Raw genomic sequence first — 20,089 nt, 5'->3', positions numbered from 1 at the left:
TTAGAATGATCTCCTTTCCAAATGTTCAAAACACGTGTTTTTGATGGAATCACTTCGTCTACAGTATGCCGTTAGTGCCGTAAGAGGGTTTCACATATATAAAACGCACTGGTCTCCAAATACAGGTGACATTTGAGACACCCAATGTGACAATTTAAATCCGTTTGATCGGTACACAGTGGCTGTTGAGAGTAGGAACGTTATTGTCGGACATATTCCAATTAAACAAAGCAAAGAGTGCTCAGTGACGACCCTTTCAAGGATTCCAGTTCAGAAGATTGCGATGATGATGACTGACAGATTAGGACCAGATGGTGACAGCTTAGTGACGAGTCGTTTAATGTGTGTCATTTCCATGGACATATAATTCCACCGAACAGTTTGAATTTTAAAAGCGTTCTCTCAAATTATAATAGTTAAATTGAAAAGATGATTGAATTTGTTCATGGAATAAGATTCGTTCCATTAAAAGTTAAAAAGAACAAAGTTTTGTTGTGTGTTACCCCAGGGCTTAATTTCAGGAAAAATGTTTCTTAGATGAAATGGGTCAAATTCGAAAATATGCCCAGGGCTTAAATACGAGGATTCCCGGTAATACCCAGATAGCAAAGGTTTGTTGGGCCAATATTGGTATATGGGTAGTTGGTTGGCAGGCGGTTTGACAAGATTGGCCCAACGTTATCTGAATGACTTAAAAGTAACCGTGGCTTTGAACACATTGGTCCAACAGTGGGCTAATATTTGAAAAACTCTGCCTATTTTCCTTGATCTTACATCTATTTCACAAAGTTGGCTCCACGTTGGCCCAACATTGTGATTAAAAGAGTGAGCACACAGCCATTTATAGCCATGTGTTCGTACTAAGATTTTGATGAAAGTTGAAATAATTACACAGGAAAAATGACAGAATCTATTTCCCTGTCTTTCAACTATGATGCAGTGAATTTTACAGCGTTTTTTTCTCCAAATTGAATACCAAACTTGTCATCATTGGTAGCTTCAGCTGATATTCAGAGAGCAGACGACACTACATTTCCGGAGGCATTGTTAGTTCTGTGATACTGAATATTGTGAATATATTGTGAAATAATTGGTTTAAATCATCATTTAGTTAAAGAAACTGACACAAACTGCATTGGAAGGAAATTGATTGAGCAGATGAAAGATTTAATTGACTTTTTTCTTTGGGTAGCCTGTTTTAACTGCTTTGATAAATCTTTTTTCATTTTAAATTATTTGAATTGATTGTGTTTAGTACTGTTTACTTTATTAATATTATGTGTCTGTCAGTTACACTCCAGATACAACTCTCTCTTTTATTCATCTTCACAACCAATATTGATAAACATCATCATACCAGATATATGTGTCAAACATTGTTTGATCGGCATATCGGGAAATACAATATACTGTTCAAATAACAAGTATATAAAAAAGAATTAAATAGTTCACTTGATTAACTTGTTCTGTTGTTTATATATGTTCTTGATTGCAGAGGTCAGGAAAGAGCCAAGTATGGGCCATGGTTTAGTACAAAGGTCAAGAAAGAGCTAAATGTTGAAACACGGTGGTGCCAACATAAGGCCAACAAAATCACTACGTTGGGCCAAGTATGGGCTATGGTTTAGTGTGGATTTCCATTCGTTGGCCCAACACTGGGCCAACATGATGGGCCACTGTGAAGCCGAGGAGCATATCCAAGTGGGCCCATCGTCAGTTTGACAACCATAGGCCAACAAAGCCGGGAATTATGGGCCAACTATGGGCCCACATATCAATGCTATCTGGGTATCAGTTATATATGGCGACCGCAAGTGTATTATGTAGTGAGCTAGCTGAGTTGATCAACCCTTTGGCGAGAAAGACCAATGACCGTGATGGCGGAGTTCTAATGCGTCTTTAGACGAAATCCCTTGACCCGAAGAATTGCGCCGGCAATTTTGGATTCTCTTGGACTCTGTGTTCGTGCTGGTGATCCTCTTGTTCAAAATCTGCATCATTTAACACAGGCACTCCCCGAGGAATGGCAGTGGATTCCGATGCTGAGAATTCGACTCTTCATTACCAGGATGAGAAGGAGGTTGGCAGATGTTATCCGTGAAAGGGTTGCTACACCAGGTATTGATGTGGTTGCCAGTGGTTCACACAATCACAGTAATTTGAGAACTCATTATTTGAGAACTGAGTGACAATCAGATTGGTGGCGTAGTCATGGTGACCATACTTTCCGGCATTGCTTATATTCATGTTGTTGGGGTATTTCTTTCTTATTCCTCTCAGATTGCAAGTGAATTGTTACCAAATACAATTTCAATTTGGTTTCATTTTAATCAGAGTAAAATATGTTACGGTTACCATTTTAATATTGGTTTGGTTTGCCAAAAAAAAAGAAATTGACTCCAGAGAGGACAGTCCAGTGATTGACACCTCGAACATCGATCTACGCAATTTACGATGCATATCTGGACCAAGTCAGCAAGCCTGACAACCCGGTCCCAAAGAACAAGCGTTGGTTGGTGAAGAGCAATTCAAACCCTTATCTTTACCGGGTTCATGGCGCCCAACAGTTCTCTATAAACTCTGTTTCTTCATTGAAGACATAACACTTTCCACAGGCAATGTTTGTCTCTTGTAACAACGTTTCAGGTTAAGTAGCCCCAAAACGTCATTACACATTCACTGTGTGAAAGTGCAAGTGAGTGAGTTGAGTTTTACGCCGCGCTCAGCAATATTCCAGCTATATGGCGGCGGTCTGTAAATAATCTAGTCTGGACCAGACAATCCAGTGATCAACAGCATGAGCATCGATCTGCGCAATTGGGAACTGATGACATGTGTCAACCAAGTCAGCGAGCCTGACCACCCGATCCCGTTAGTCGCCTCTTAGGACAAGCATAGTCGCCTTTTGTGGCAAGCATGGGTTGCTGAAGACCTATTCTACTCCGGATCTTCACGGGTCTGAAAGAGTAGCAGCCCCTAAACATCAATACAGATCCACCTGGTGAAAGTGCAAGTAGCATCCCTGAAAATTTAATACAGATCCACCTGGTGAAAGTGCAAGTAGCATCCCTGAAACTTTAATACAGATCCACCTGGTGAAAGTGCAAGTAGCATCCCTGAAACTTTAATACAGATCCACCTGGTGAAAGTGCAAGTAGCATCCCTGAAACTTTAATACAGATCCACCTGGTGAAAGTGCAAGTAGCATCCCTGAAACTTTTAATACAGATCCACCTGTGAAAGTGCAAGTAGCATCCCTGAAACTTTAATACAGATCCACCTGGTGAAAGTGCAAGTAGCATCCCTGAAACTTTAATACAGATCCACCTGGTGAAAGTGCAAGTAGCATCCCTGAAACTTTTAATACAGATCCACCTGGTGAAAGTGCAAGTAGCATCCCTGAAACTTTAATACAGATCCACCTGGTGAAAGTGCAAGTAGCATCCCTGAAACTTTAATACAGATCCACCTGGTGAAAGTGCAAGTAGCATCCCTGAAACTTTTAATACAGATCCACCTGGTGAAAGTGCAAGTAGCATCCCTGAAACTTTAATACAGATCCACCTGGTGAAAGTGCAAGTAGCATCCCTGAAACTTTTAATACAGATCCACCTGGTGAAAGTGCAAGTAGCATCCCTGAAACTTTAATACAGATCCACATGGTGAAAGTGCAAGTAGCATCCCTGAAACTTTAATACAGATCCACCTGGTGAAAGTGCAAGTAGCATCCCTGAAACTTTTAATACAGATCCACCTGGTGAAAGTGCAAGTAGCATCCCTGAAACTTTAATACAGATCCACCTGGTGAAAGTGCAAGTAGCATCCCTGAAACTTTAATACAGATCCACCTGGTGAAAGTGCAAGTAGCATCCCTGAAACTTTAATACAGATCCACCTGGTGAAAGTGCAAGTAGCATCCCTGAAAATTTAATACAGATCCACCTGGTGAAAGTGCAAGTAGCATCCCTGAAACTTTAATACAGATCCACCTGGTGAAAGTGCAAGTAGCATCCCTGAAACTTTTAATACAGATCCACCTGGTGAAAGTGCAAGTAGCATCCCTGAAAATTTAATACAGATCCACCTGGTGAAAGTGCAAGTAGCATCCCTGAAACTTTAATACAGATCCACCTGGTGAAAGTGCAAGTAGCATCCCTGAAACTTTAATACAGATCCACCTGGTGAAAGTGCAAGTAGCATCCCTGAAACTTTAATACAGATCCACCTGGTGAAAGTGCAAGTAGCATCCCTGAAACTTTAATACAGATCCACCTGGTGAAAGTGCAAGTAGCATCCCTGAAACTTTTATACAGATCCACCTGTGAAAGTGCAGCATCCTGAAACTTTAATACAGATCCACTGGTGAAAGTGCAAGTAGCATCCCTGAAAATTTAATACAGATCCACCTGGTGAAAGTGCAAGTAGCATCCCTGAAACTTTAATACAGATCCACCTGGTGAAAGTGCAAGTAGCATCCCTGAAACTTTAATACAGATCCACCTGGTGAAAGTGCAAGTAGCATCCCTGAAACTTTAATACAGATCCACCTGTGAAAGTGCAAGTAGCATCCCTGAAACTTTAATACAGATCCACATGGTGAAAGTGCAAGTAGCATCCCTGAAAATTTAATACAGATCCACCTGGTGAAAGTGCAAGTAGCATCCCTGAAACTTTAATACAGATCCACCTGGTGAAAGTGCAAGTAGCATCCCTGAAACTTTAATACAGATCCACCTGTGAAAGTGCAAGTAGCATCCCTGAAAATTTAATACAGATCCACCTGGTGAAAGTGCAAGTAGCATCCCTGAAACTTTAATACAGATCCACCTGGTGAAAGTGCAAGTAGCATCCCTGAAACTTTAATACAGATCCACCTGGTGAAAGTGCAAGTAGCATCCCTGAAAATTTAATACAGATCCACCTGGTGAAAGTGCAAGTAGCATCCCTGAAACTTTAATACAGATCCACCTGGTGAAAGTGCAAGTAGCATCCCTGAAACTTTAATACAGATCCACCTGGTGAAAGTGCAAGTAGCATCCCTGAAACTTTAATACAGATCCACCTGGTGAAAGTGCAAGTAGCATCCCTGAAACTTTAATACAGATCCACCTGGTGAAAGTGCAAGTAGCATCCCTGAAACTTTAATACAGATCCACCTGGTGAAAGTGCAAGTAGCATCCCTGAAACTTTTAATACAGATCCACCTGGTGAAAGTGCAAGTAGCATCCCTGAAACTTTAATACAGATCCACCTGTGAAAGTGAAAGTGCAAGTAGCATCCCTGAAACTTTAATACAGATCCACCTGGTGAAAGTGCAAGTAGCATCCCTGAAACTTTAATACAGATCCACCTGTGAAAGTGCAAGTAGCATCCCTGAAACTTTAATACAGATCCACCTGGTGAAAGTGCAAGTAGCATCCCTGAAACTTTAATACAGATCCACCTGGTGAAAGTGCAAGTAGCATCCCTGAAACTTTAATACAGATCCACATGGTGAAAGTGCAAGTAGCATCCCTGAAACTTTAATACAGATCCACCTAGCATCCCCTGAAAATTTAATACAGATCCACCTGGTGAAAGTGCAAGTAGCATCCCTGAAACTTTAATACAGATCCACCTGGTGAAAGTGCAAGTAGCATCCCTGAAACTTTAATACAGATCCACCTGGTGAAAGTGCAAGTAGCATCCCTGAAACTTTAATACAGATCCACCTGGTGAAAGTGCAAGTAGCATCCCTGAAACTTTAATACAGATCCACCTGGTGAAAGTGCAAGTAGCATCCCTGAAACTTTAATACAGATCCACCTGGTGAAAGTGCAAGTAGCATCCCTGAAACTTTAATACAGATCCACCTGGTGAAAGTGCAAGTAGCATCCCTGAAACTTTAATACAGATCCACCTGGTGAAAGTGCAAGTAGCATCCCTGAAACTTTAATACAGATCCATCCCTGAAACTTTAATACAGATGGTGAAAGTGCAAGTAGTAGCTCTGAAACATCAATAATATAGATCCACATTGTGAAATTGCAAAGTAGCATTCCATAAACTTAAATATAGATCCAACAGGTGAAATGATGACATTTAGCCCTTTTCTGCATGATGTTATTGATTTGTAAAATGAGGTAAATGTACATCAGGATTTTTTTTATTTGTATAAGTCATTCTGGTACTCATGTATAGAGTAGACCAGCAGTAAAACCTTCATGTTGAGCACATCAGTATGCTGACTGACTGGCATAGAAGTTGGAGAGTGAGTTTAGTGAGCGGAGAGTGAGTGGGCCACACAGACATGAGAGAAGTCGGAGAGTAAATAAAAAAAGTACAGAGTTATGTATAAGAGCTCCTGGTTTAAACCATAGTCATCCATGAAGCTGTGTTATATTTTTTCTCACTTCACTATGTGTTCTATATAGTCAATGAGTTTTTGGTTACACAGGTGAGAAGTCAGATTCACTAGAAAGACAAGTTGACCCTACCCTATACTATATGTTATATAGTACTAGGGTAAAGGGTTATCTATATGTCCAATCAACTTGCAGTTAACACATACAGTTAATGATGAGGTTATCTTCTAAATAGTTCACAAAGGTGAAGACAGATTCACTAACAAGTTGTATATACATGTGTTTCAGGTAAAGGGTTATCTCCAATCAACTTGCAGTTTATGTCCATCTGGGAAGAGTCTGTCTATTCCATCTACTTGCATCTAGCTCATGTTCACAGTGATAACTGATTCTGAAAACAACTGTAACAGGTTATCACTTCCACATTAATTTGTCGGTATGAAATACTCTTACTTGAAAAACCTTCAACAGACCCGTGAAGATGTGGGTTAGAATTGATCTTCAGTAACCCACGCTTGTCCTAAGAGGCGACTCCAGTGGTCAGGCTCGCCCTGGTTGACATAGGTTGATGCTCATGCTGTTGATCACTGGATTGTCTGGTCCAGGCTTGACTATTTACAGACCGCTGCCATTTAGCTGGAATATTGTGGAGTGCGGTGTAAAACTAAACTCACTCACTCTTCCTCAACATTAGTCAGCTTATCAATGTGCCTATGGAGATTTTATTGTATGCACATTATTCTTATTTGGTGTTAAACACTTTAAAACAAGCTCTATGTACTATACCCAATTCACAATACTATAAGGTCTGTTTATGACCATATGGTGACTTTACATATCTAAGATGTAGGTTGCTTGGAAAAACTGTTGAAAATTCTTCACTCTCCATGATATATTCAGAAGATCTATGCATAGAAAAAGGACATTATGAAATAGTGGCATAAAATTTATTGAAACAGGATTCAGAGTCAAATCTCCCAGTGTTTGTTCATACTAAAAGATATGGATGCAAATTGTACATTAGAACAGAAAAAGGCCCCAAATCATACTGCTCTGCCTCAGAGTTACCTGTACATTAAAGAAAAACCCTCGCAGCTGTCTACACTGGGACATACATGATCATATATACCATATGTACATTATAACACCACCACACACAGCAGTGCCTCTGAGTTCCCTGTCACACACCAACCCTGGTAGTTGTCTACACTGGGACATACATGATCATATCTATACCATATGTACATTATAACACCACCACATGACAGCAGTGCCTCTGAGCTCCCTGTCACACACCAACCCTGGTAGTTGTCTACACTGGGACATACATGATCATATATACAATATGTACATTATAACACCACACGACACAGCAGTGCCTCTGAGTTCCCTGTCACACACCAACCCTGGTAGTTGTCTACACTGGGACATACATGATCATATCTATACAATATGTACATTATAACACCACATGACACAGCAGTGCCTCTGAGTTCCCTGTCACACACCAACCCTGGTAGTTGTCTACACTGGGACATACATGATCATATATACAATATGTACATTATAACACCACCACACACAGCAGTGCCTCTGAGTTCCCTGTCACACACCAACCCTGGTAGTTGTCTACACTGGGACATACATGATCATATCTATACAATATGTACATTATAACACCAACACACACAGCAGTGCCTCTGAGTTCCCTGTCACACACCAACCCGGTAGTTGTCTACACTGGGACATACATGATCATATCTATACAATATGTACATTATAACACCCACATGACACAGCAGTGCCTCTGAGTTCCCTGTCACACACCAACCCCTGGTAGTTGTCTACACTGGGACATACATGATCATATATACAATATGTACATTATAACACCACATGACACACAGCAGTGCCTCTGAGTTCCCTGTCACACACCAACCCTGGCAGCTGTCTACACTGGGACTTACATGATCATATATACAATATGTACATTATAACACCACCACACACAGCAGTGCCTCTGAGTTCCCTGTCACACACCAACCCTGGTTGTTGTCTACACTGGGACAATATGTACATTGAACACCATATACAATATGTACATTATAACACCACACTGGGACATACATGATGACACAGCAGTGCCTCTGAGTTCCCTGTCACACACCAACCCTGGTTGTTGTCTACACTGGGACATACATGATCATATATACAATATGTACATTATAACACCACCACACAGACAGCAGTGCCTCTGAGCTCCCTGTCACACACCAACCCCGGTAGTTGTCTACACTGGGACTTACATGACCAAAGAGGTTAACCCCGTCAGCAAGCTGACAAGGTAAGGATGTCATCTGTGGGATGACTCCACGCCCTGCTACATATATACAATATGTACATTATAACCACACATACAGCAGTGCCTCTGAGCTCCCTGTCACACACCAACCCTGGCACTTGTCTACACTGGGACATACATGATCATATCTATACAATATGTACATTATACCACCACATGACACAGCAGTGCCTCTGAGTTCCCTGTCACACACCAACCCTGGTCTTGTGTGATTAGTATTTCATGATCATATATATAACCAGAGACCATATAATAGAGGGACGGCCCTCGAGCGAGTGTGCAATACAATCATCTATTATATGGTCTCATATAACCACATACACATGTTGAGCCATGTAACCGTAGTCTACAATACAGCCATGTAGCATAAAGTTACACATCAGTAACATGACAAACTAGACAACAGTTTAAGTACAAAAGTAATGTTATCCCTTCAACATACTTTAGGAACACTGCTACTATTAAAGAATACCATTATTGACCATAAAGCTATTACTACACATGGGCAGACTGGCAGTACAATTACAACCACTGACTCCTCTTCTTCAGAAGACATTCAAACTGGATATTCAAATCAGAATAAATGTCCACCTTTCCTGGCAGGAAATTTGTCTTTTCCCACTCATCCTGGGCCACATTGTCCTTGTAATGTACACCATGCATGTCATTCTTGAGTATTTCACCTAACTCTGGGGCTGCATCTTCAGTAGAAGGGTTCAGGAAATCGGTCTTAACTACATCCAAATTATCCACAGATATAGATAGCATGTTAAGTGTCTTTTGGAGAGCTTTCACCAGGAGTGTTATGTGACCACAGCCTGTAACCTGGCCTAGTTTCCTGTCATGCGTTCTGTATGATCCAGTTGGTGAATCAGAGTGAGACACAGTGTGCAGGGTTACGCATGTATCTGTACCTCAACTGTTATATAACGGATTCTGGATTTGATGAATGGCAAGCCACTGTTTCTTCATCCTTCTTTCAAACTAACTGAAAATTAAACAAAAATATATTTTAAGATGTTCATCAGTTATCTCACTTTGATGTATGAACAACATGAAAGTAAACAGATCACTCCCGGGTCCCCAAAGATGTACTCCACATAGTAAGAATCATAGAAGGCCTTCTGTATTCCTGTATTCATAACAGTTATTGCCAATACATCAGTATCATGCCTGCGCAGTTCCTGTTAGCTACAATTCTGGTAATTTTTTCCACAGTATTTGAGAACAATAAAGGACAGCAAAAGAAAATTCTTCACGTTAAGTAACATAAGTGGAAAAATAAAGATAAAGTTATGAACCCTATATAAAAAATTTAACTTAGTATCAATCTACTGTAAAAACAAACACTCAACTAGACACACAGTCAATTATTCCAGGTTACTTTATGGCATAAAAATATATTATTTCACGAATGACATGAGAAATTCTGAAATGGCGATAACTATTAGTTTGTTGGGAGAAAACTCCTATTTGTACTGCCAAGATTCCCTTCCACCGCATTATATAAAAACACGATCAGCAGCAGTGAACATACTGGAGACATTGGTGAATATATCGTAATTAATTCTGTTTCATTCATTTAACAAACGGCGATGAAATTTGTAAATGCCACTAAAATATGGCAATAACTGTTCGGCAGCCAGTAGCTTTCCAGCCATCCATTATGACTGTGGTCCCTTTCACAACATGCTTCTCAATTGCCGGGATGAGTGTGTCAGCACTGTGATCAGTCAGGGTAGTGAGGCTGAAGGGTTCGTTGGCACGGGTACTATACAGATGTGTACCTCAGGTACGCTTCTATGTACGGAAAAGTATCCTAGCCAAAATAAGAATACAGAACGTACCCCTGGACGATTCCATTCCGCAGTGTGTTGTTTTCTTGATTGGAATCAAGATACGGTTGTAATTAGATGCATTTGATTGCGTTCTAAGAAACGACCATACGCAGTAATGAATATTTCGCAGAGCACAATAAGATTTGCAATCAGTTAACATGAACTACTACATAGTTTCGGTTTTGGTTTGCGAAATATGCACTCGTCGTCCGTGTAAGGTGCCGGGTACATTTCTGTAGTTTGGCTTTGTTTAGGGTACATTACTATATACAGAAATGTACCTGGGGTACATATCTGTAGTACCTGTGCCGACGACCCCTTCAGCAGTAGTGAGCAACACCTGTCTGCTTTTATCGTTCGATTGTCCTATCTTCAGTTCTTGCTGGGTTACGTGGGAAGGCGTCATATAATCTCAGTAGTAAGACTTACATCCATACCCACCCCCCCTTCATTTTAATGATAAGGAAAAATATATATTCAGAATCTAAATTCATCAATTTTTTTTGCACATGAATAGGTGATGATTGCAAATGGCTTCGGTAAACAAACGTTTCATTCACGAGTGGAATATTAGGCATTTTCAATTTGCTGAATCTATGAATAAAATAATCAGTGAGTATACAAAATGAAATCGTGCTTTTAAAACATGATTTTTCCCGCGCTTCCCTTATATCCACAAATGAAGGTTAAGGCTATATTCAGGTGGCATGGTTTAAATTTAATATAGTGATATACTCCCACAGACCTCAAAGTCAAAGTTACAAACATATCTGAATTGACCTTTACCTAGCCGAGCGCCGCGATGTGTTTCTGCATCATGTCTTGACTGACTATCGGCTAACCCCCGACCCACCGATCGGTTATACAAGATAGATGTTTTAAACGTGCTACAACGTACCAGTAATCTAACCAGTTTGTTCAACAAAATAACATGATTACACTAACTTGAAGAACACGACAGAAAATAACAAACGCACCATATTTCCAAGAGTTGAAAAAGTGAGCCTCCCCCAACGTCTAACTGCAAGTGTTTGTAGCTGTGAAGTTCGTGCACCTGTCGCAGTTTCGTACATATTGTTACCACTGCGTTGAAAATTCTTTTATTATAATATATAATCCTCACTATAATTACTAACTACCCTAGTCACTGATGTTTGTAGGATATGAAAATTGAAATATACGAAACCAAAGTTTTTAACTCGACATGATAGGCTTTGTAACATGGCGGTGTGAGGAGTTTACATATCAACATTGCAGCATAATTATGTCTCCAATCTAGATTAGATGCCTTGGTAGAACATTGCCGAAGATGACATAGAACATGGATAACAAAAAGTTAAACTTTGTATAGAAATCATAGGTGAGAACTCACTTCTGTATAAGGTTTCCGATATAGTAGACAAGGGGTATAATATTGTTAAACTAAAATTTACATATGGGATTCACCAAGTTTATTATCTTCAGTTGCATGTCTTATACATAGGTGCTTGACTCTGATATGTTTATAAGTATGACCTATATATATAAGATATAAGATCTATAGATCTATAGGTCATACTTATAAACATATCAGAGTCAAGCGCCTATGGTCTTATAGTGTGAATGTTGGCATAGCTTCCTGCGGGTGGCTCTTGCTTTGCTGATCATGCCTCTTCAATCCTAAAGTTCCTGAGTCTACCTTTTTTAATCAAACACCCTGTTACAACTTTTGAGTCTATGTACACCTTTTCAATCAAACACCAATTTATGATCCTTTGGATTCCTTGTGAGTAAGTCTGTGGGTCAGCTGTCCCTTGCCTGTGAGTGATAAATGCAATATAGATTGAAGGAAATCTGTAATGTGTGGGTTATTAATTTTATATCACAGATTTTAGTTAATTGATTCAATGTATTTTGAGGGAAATCTGTACAAATATTTAAGATTTGCTAAGATGAATGGTTACTGTATATGTGCATCAAGTCAAGCTATTGGGTCTCTTTGTAAATGTGATAGAGCCTGTGGTCTAATTTGATTAACTTATTAGCCTTGCAGAGATGATACAAAACCCTTAGATTGACAATATCACATGAACGGCGGAGTCTTTTTTTTTTCAAACTGTTAGTGCAGAGAAAGGCCTTTGTATTATTGAGACACAATGGTCTCCATAGTTGTATTCCATGATGTTTGGGTGTTGAAGTGGAACATTAGTGGTTATTGTACTTTTACATTCAAATGTAGCAAAATATAACTTGCATTTTTTCACTTAGTTTAATTTGTTTTGCTGACAGATTGAATAATGAAGGGTGTGTTAAAGCTCTTGGTATACCTACTGTGCCTGTCCCTCTTGCTGGAGCTGGTACTTGTCAGCGGAGTGGAGTACACCTTTAAGAGGTACAGCTACAAGAAGAAAAGAGATGTAAGTATTGTCAGGATAAGAAGTTAATAATGACTTATTCCATTGATTTTATAGTTCTTTGGGTGTGTTTGTTCAGTTTTAGGACACAAATCCAGGGGTTTACCTTGAGTCCTGTATTTGAGGGTCCCTGGGAGTCAGTGGGACTCATACTTTTAATTTTCAGGGGTCCTGGACTACAAAATCAATTATCATTAATTCTATGTTGTAATATCGTTGTAATTCAGTTACTGTGACTGTATTGCGTATCATGATCATCACATTGTTACAGTAATTAAATTGGAAATGATACCATAACCCGGCTAGTAGCAGAATCAGTGATAACTTAGTGTTACTTGATCGAAATTTTTACACAAAGTATTGGGATTTTTCCTGCATCCCTGTGGACACGCTAATAATTTCATTACATCCATTGTCAATTTTTATTTGTATAGGACGCAGGAATTCGTGTCCCGTAAATCCCTGCAAATCGTCACAGAATTAGATATTTATTTGAACAAGTGATCATGAAATGGTACAGAGTTGCCATTTACTTAATGTAAAACTAAAAGAGGCAGTCAAAAGGGAAATATCACTAGTCCTGAATTTTGCTAGTGTTGGACTAGTAACACAAATGTTTATGCATATTGAAATGCTAATGAACTAAGTGCTTTTATAAACTTTACCTTCAAGTTAATGTATGCTAAGTTACATTGTGCTAGTGGATGTGACAGATCATGTTAGAATTGATCAACAGCAAGGACTGTTGCTGTAAGAGGCAGCTCACAGATTACATGCTCCAACTCAGTGGTTTGGTTGTACATGTATATCATCACATCCTTTTGATTATTTACAGATTGCCTTTAAAGTATTGTTTGACATGACAAATAAATATTTCCAGAAATAATGATTATACATGATGTGATGTGTGGAATAAAAATTTCATTTTTCCTTTGAAATGTACTGTGTCATTGTAGTTTGTAGTCAGTGTAAAGAAGTAAGGCGGTGCCTGCTGATCTTGAATGTACATTATATGTACAATCTAGGGACTTCCATTAATCTCTAAATTTAACATTAGGGTTACGATTACTCTGTCATACAGACTTTTAAACAAATATTTCAAAGAAAGCCCATGCAAGTCTGGAATATGTGGCAAGTCTTATTTGTGTATCCTGTTTCCAGGACAAGCGTTACAAGCAAGTGAAAGACAGATGTGAACGAGCTGGAGTATGTGAAGGGAAGGGGAGTCTGGACTTCATCAAGTGTCTGCGTCAGTGCATGGCCGAGAAGTGCTATGATGAACTGTATGGTGCTGATGAGGTAAATGTTGTAGATCTGTACGAGTCAGAAGTACTACAATCATGTGCTACAATCATCTTAGAGCCAAGATCACTTGTGGACTCTGGCTCAATTTTATAGTTCTGTCACCATATCGTGGTGTGGAATAAATGTTTGTGATGGACAACAAATATGTCCAAGTTCATATGGAGCCAATAATTTATAAGAGAGACACCCATGAAGATGCAGGTTAGAATTGATCTTCAGTAACCCATGCGTGTTGTAAGAGGAGACTGTAATAGGAGTCGGGTGGTCAGGCTCACTGACTGGGTTTGTTCTGGGGGTTTATCATCGTATCCCAGTTGTGTAGATCGATGCTCATACTGTTGATCATTGAATTGTCTGGTCCAGACTAGATTATTACATATAGCTGGAATATTGTTGGGTGGCACAAAACTAACTCACTTATAAGAGAGACAAAGCACAAGGGAGAAAATCAGTGCACAGCCTTGGAAGACGTGATGAAAACTGTCTCGTCTGTGTCCCTTGTCAGAATGAACCAATCCCTGGTTTAGTGGATAGGACCCTGATCAGGAAGTGGAGCAATCCCAGACTGCATGATATCAGATGATGATAAAAGAGTGTACTTGTTGTCTTGTTCGGCCCAACATTAAGGGGTAGCACAATGACTTGTAGTCAGGTGTCACTGTAGTGTTCTCAGTGGGATATCCATGTTACACTGTTGATATCTCAATGAGTGAGCACTATAAAACCATTAGTAAGTCCGGGCTACTACAAGCATCCACAAACACATTTCCAAGCACATTGCTTAAAAGTGAAGTGGTGTTTAATGCAGTGTTTCGTCCCATTTCACCTTACCTTACCTGAACTCACCCTCGTCTCACCTTGCCTTGTCTAAATGAATTGACAGGCATCCTGTCTGACCATTTGCTGGTCTGCTGATCTCCTGTGTACTCTCAGTATTAAGTTATGTAGTATGCTTGGTGCATAGAAAAATATGCTTCCAATTCAGTGTACATGTTTTCCCATGCTTCTCCAAATTACTGTTACATGCTTTGATGTGCGTTTTCCAATTACTGTTTTCACAAGTGGCTTCCAATCAATGTATATCCTTTCATTATATAAACGAATCATATTCTCTCATTCACCTGATAAGGGGCAAGAAGTAGCCCAGAAATGTCATGTTGTAAATATAAAAGGAGTTGTAAATCCATACCATACGTTGTTATGTTACCTTCCAACTTCTATATGCCCATCAAGCATCTGAGTTATTGATAGGATATCAATGTTAGTTTGAAGATAAATCAGTGTTGAAATATTCAAACAGTTGAATAATTCAACACTTTCTTGTTAATGGGTTAAGTGTTGTTAATCCATAGTGTCACAATACAAGTCATATTTAGCTACTATTCAGAGATGTTGAGGATAGTTAATTGCTTACTCCACACATATTCCTTCATTTGACAATATTAACCTATCTTAGAACCTGAGACAGTAGAAACAGTGTGTTGCCATTTATTATATGTTATCATTACCACCCAGGGGTGGAAATAACCCATTGCCCGACGTCCGAGTCCAGTGTTTTTTTCTGTCGGGCAAGCAAATTTGTATATCACACTGTACCAGTGTCCAGTTGACTTTCCAATGTTAATTATATTGTTTATTTAAAAAATCAACAAGAAAATGGCCAGTACAGTGGACAAATTATCAGGGCAAGTGATTTTACATGTGCCACTTTACCAGAGTACACTAGCAATTTTAAAGTTATTTCCACCCCTGCCACCAGTTATTCATTATTCTCAGAAACAATATGTTTTCATGTCATTCATTGTGAACAGAATTTATTAATTTTATATCAATTTGTTTGTTACATGACATAAGGGAGACTATATAAGGGGGAGTGGTCACTCCTCGAAAAGCCCCTAAGCGTATGCCTCGGCTCGTCACGTGACCAGTGTAGCCAATATGGCGGCAGCGTAGTTTTTAAGATTGAGCCAGGTTTATTTTCAACAGCTGATTACATTCGCTGAGTGTTGTGAAAACTAAAAACCTACATATAGAAGATAAGTTACCTATTCTGTCACTTCATTTTAAGTCAAATAATTGTTATTAGTGTCAGTATTAGTACAGTAGATTTGTAGTAAAGTTTCAAGTCGGCATGTTGTAGCTCACTGGCTTCAATTCTCGGTACACAGCAAAGAAAGACTAAATTCTATCGCTAAAAACTTCTTTTAAAAGGGAAATATACCTTTAGTTGAAAGGTGTTTGCAAGTAATAGTGATAGTTTTATAACTAAAAAAAATTGTTAGGGTGTATTTGAGGTGTGTGAAAAATATGACATATCGCCTATCTGCCATTTATATACTACAGGGCGTTGTTTGAGTGTTTCTAGTTATTGTTCTAAAACATCTTTCACATACACCTTTAATATTTATGAGGGGAATATACCATCAGGTGAAAGGTGTTTGCAAGTAATAGTGATAGTTATATATTTAAAAACAAAATTTAGGGTGTATTTGAGGTGTGTGATAAATATGACATATCGACGATCTGTTCTGATCCGCCATTTATGCTTGTGATGCTTGAGTGTTATAGTTCTAAAACTTCTTTCTTTCTTGTTGATCTTAGTATTTGACAAAACTGGAAAGGTGTTTACAACGCTTTGTGATAGTTCTAAACTTTCTGTTTTTAAGGGGTGTGTGACAGTGTCAGTTAACATTCTGTCAATGTCCATGCCATTCCACACATGCAATAAGATATCTGAAATGTAAAAAATGTCTCAAAGTAGATTTTTATGTGTTCTAGCGATAGTTTTGCGTTCTTTAATATGTTTGGGGAGGGATGGCCGTGGTGTATCATTTATTTATTCATTCATTCACATATGTATTTCTTTTGTTCATTATTTCTTTCATTCATTCACATATAATTCTTGCTCTTCATTCATTCATTCATTGTAAAATTCCGACTGATACAATAAACTGGCTGATGTACTGTTAAACGCAGCCGAAGTTGTGCTGGGAACGAACCAAGTCACTGTGTGCGCTTGGAGCATGATGAGGCACACGCCAAATAGTACAAATGGTAAAGAAAGCAAGCGAGTGACCTATCCCTGTTGTAGATTATCCCTGATGACATGGAGATGTGGAGGAGAGTGCAAGAGGATGGAAGGAATGACAAACCCTGGATTTTAACTTGTATATATACTCTACTATTTCAGTATATTTTTTTTATATTTGTGACCAATCTTGAGAGAAATTACAAATCTTGTGTTTTCAGTTGGAGGAAGGTGAAGTGGATGTGCGACTCAATTCTTTCAAAGGCTGTCTTTATCAACAGAACTTCTAAATGAAGAAAAGTTGTGGACCCAGTAGTATTTCCAGTGGAGGACTTCAGTTCAAAGCAACAAGGCATAGAGTTCTCATCACCTCCATTAATACAAATTCACTTAACTGGTGAATATGGAACTTACAAATGTTCCCAGTGCATTTCTCAGGATTTTCATCAAGTTTTTGGGTTGTATTAGATCAGCAGCAGAAATTGAAAGGAGTAAAATGTTTCCTGTTTATCAATATTTTCATGTCCTGTATAAAATACAGAAATAAAAACAAAACTCAAATATTTTGTTTACATTTGTTGTATTTCTATTCATTCAACACTACTAAAGTTGCAGAAAACAAATTGTTTTATCATAATTGTCATGCTTGTTTTCAGTAAACAATAATTGAAACAGAAAATATATATAACCCATAACAGAGATAAATAACATTTCACTTGGATCTAATTCACACTTTCCTTGCATACATCTTCAAGTTCTTAAAGTAGTGTCCACACTATTATAACACAAGAGACCATAAACACATTTAACTTTATCATAATTGTAGGGACAAGAAACACATAACAACAAAATAATGTAAATATAACACCCACACATGTTAAGTACTTCTATTTCTACATGTATGTTTCAAATGAAACTCACCGGACATGGAATACGAGATTATATCCTCCATGTTAAACTGTGCAAGGTTTAATATACACACACCCAACTTATCCAGTCTTCAGATAGCAGGAAACATGGTTTTGATGACCATATATTTGAAGGTTATACATACAGAGGACCTCAGCTTTCTTCATATACATAGGAGGTAGACCTGATCTCATGACAAATAGTTTCACCTTGTATCGCTGGCATTACAAGGAGATTCTTATACATAGAAGATCATATAGAGCATATACCCGAATAGTTTGATTGGTTCCATTCTGAATAATTAGTGCAAAGTAAGTGACCCCCACTGCATGTCATGTACAAAATCAATGGAAACACACACACCCCTCGTAATTTTTAAACATAATATTTCAGCTTAGTTCTACCTTAGTTTAGGAGGCAGGGAGGTTAAAGAGACCTGCACAGTTTCAATCAAACAAAAACAACTTTTTTGAGGTTTTGCAGTTCAAGTCAATAAACAAAAAGCTCTGATTATCCATTTTTCTTTCTTTTTCCTTTTTTTTGGTGGGGTGAGAAATTAGGTATCAAACTTTTCACCTGCTCCCTCTGTCAGTACAACAAGTATGTGAGGTAGTTTTAATGGTGAAGTCAGAAGAGCTGCCTCATGTTGCCATATATACTACCTCACCTTTGAAAAGAATAATTAAACGTGTACCACAAAGAGATAAAATATCATTTTCAAAAGTGGAGTAGTATAATAATGAAGTGCATTAATGAAACAACAAAATTTAAACACAACAAAAGGGCACGTCAATGTAATAAATATTCCAGTTGAAATGGTCCTTTCCTCCCTCATTGTCCTTATCAGGGGCAATCATTTAGACTTAGACTGACTGAGTTTAGTTTTGCCGCTTTAGCAATATTCCAGCAACATCACGGGCTAGGGGACACCAGAAATGGGCTTAAGACATTGTGCTCATGTGGGGAATCGAACCTCGGTCTTCGCTTTTAACCATTCAATACTTTTACAACTGTCATGTATTTGTGCAAACATTAAGTTGAAGCATTTGCCATTATCAGTGCAAGACAAACCAGTTTATCTGGTCTAGACGTGATTACTTACATGATGCCATCATGTATCTGGATCATTGCTGAGCGCAGCTTTTAACAAGAAACACTGGGGTATACATCAAACTGGAAAATACCCCACACAAAATCATGAGTTAATGATGATGAACTGGGTGAGTGAGATAAGTGAGCTATATCACACCTATGTCATGTATAACTTTGTATACAGCCAGCAGATAAACCTTTGTTTCATTGGGTTAGCAACAATCTACAACATCAGTATACAATGACAAAATGTAGCACTGTTTAGAAGTTGATGGGGTGATACGTACTGATATACTGTAAGTAGTGTTACAGTTTTTGGACGAGGGAGGCATTTTATGATTTGCATGTTATAATACTGTGATTTGGTTGAAATACTTTGCTCAAAAGAAGTTAAAGAACTTCTTTAGATTCTTTTCAGTAGTATATATATCACCAAATGAGTTATTCATTAGATATACCCAATCCATTATAAAGTTTTTGATGTATGTTTCATTTGCTTCGAAACTGAAGGGTAGGCACTCTCCCATCTGCCACTAAATCTCTTTTCCTCTGTATCAAGGTAGGGGTTAGTAGGTCTTGATGCTACATATAATCAATAAAACCATTCCTTGGTCAATCTCAACAGTACATTGATATACTGTCAGGTTGGTCTACATGCTACACTGATATACTAAAAGGTTGGTTTGTCTCAGTGCTACACTTATATCTACTGGAAGACTGGTTTGTTTCAGTGCTACACTGATATACTGGAAGTTTGGCTGGCTTCAGATATACTGGAATACACTTGATATACTAAATGGTTGGTCCAGTGCTACATA

At 38.6% G+C, this 20,089-nt stretch overlaps 1 protein-coding gene and 2 long non-coding RNA genes across 3 annotated transcripts; 1 reads left to right on the top strand and 2 right to left on the bottom strand.

Annotated features, from left to right (window-relative positions):
• Positions 1-7,277: 7,277 nt before the first annotated feature.
• On the bottom strand, positions 7,278-8,113 carry LOC124255707. Its single transcript, XR_006892732.1, has 2 exons — positions 7,537-8,113; positions 7,278-7,432 (listed from the first exon to the last, which is right to left on the bottom strand). It is a non-coding gene; the product is annotated as an uncharacterized LOC124255707 (long non-coding RNA).
• Positions 8,114-11,741: 3,628 nt separating this feature from the next.
• LOC124255699 lies at positions 11,742-17,831 on the top strand. The gene is made up of 4 exons (XM_046689606.1): positions 11,742-11,904; positions 12,813-12,940; positions 14,099-14,236; positions 17,492-17,831. Exons 2-4 carry the CDS (start codon positions 12,821-12,823, stop codon positions 17,558-17,560), a joined length of 327 nt encoding a protein of 108 aa, XP_046545562.1. The 5' UTR covers positions 11,742-11,904; positions 12,813-12,820; the 3' UTR covers positions 17,561-17,831.
• A 2-nt stretch (positions 17,832-17,833) lies between these two features.
• On the bottom strand, positions 17,834-20,079 carry LOC124255700. Its single transcript, XR_006892731.1, has 2 exons — positions 19,188-20,079; positions 17,834-19,047 (listed from the first exon to the last, which is right to left on the bottom strand). It is a non-coding gene; the product is annotated as an uncharacterized LOC124255700 (long non-coding RNA).
• Between the last annotated feature and the right edge of the window lie 10 nt (positions 20,080-20,089).

Source organism: Haliotis rubra, unplaced genomic scaffold (genome assembly GCF_003918875.1).
Source record: "Haliotis rubra isolate DU_JTF1 unplaced genomic scaffold, ASM391887v1 Scf606, whole genome shotgun sequence".
Classification (NCBI taxonomy): Eukaryota; Metazoa; Mollusca; class Gastropoda; order Lepetellida; family Haliotidae; genus Haliotis; species Haliotis rubra.
This window is presented reverse-complemented; position numbering and strand designations above follow the sequence as displayed.

Excerpts from the sequence above, each read along its gene's own strand:
- LOC124255699 (XM_046689606.1), top strand. The coding sequence starts at position 12,821 with ATGAAGGGTGTGTTAAAGCTCTTGGTATACCTACTGTGCCTGTCCCTC. Across the intron at positions 12,941-14,098 it reads GCTACAAGAAGAAAAGAGAT|GACAAGCGTTACAAGCAAGT; the intron begins GTAAGTATTGTC and ends TCCTGTTTCCAG. Across the intron at positions 14,237-17,491 it reads AACTGTATGGTGCTGATGAG|TTGGAGGAAGGTGAAGTGGA; the intron begins GTAAATGTTGTA and ends TTGTGTTTTCAG.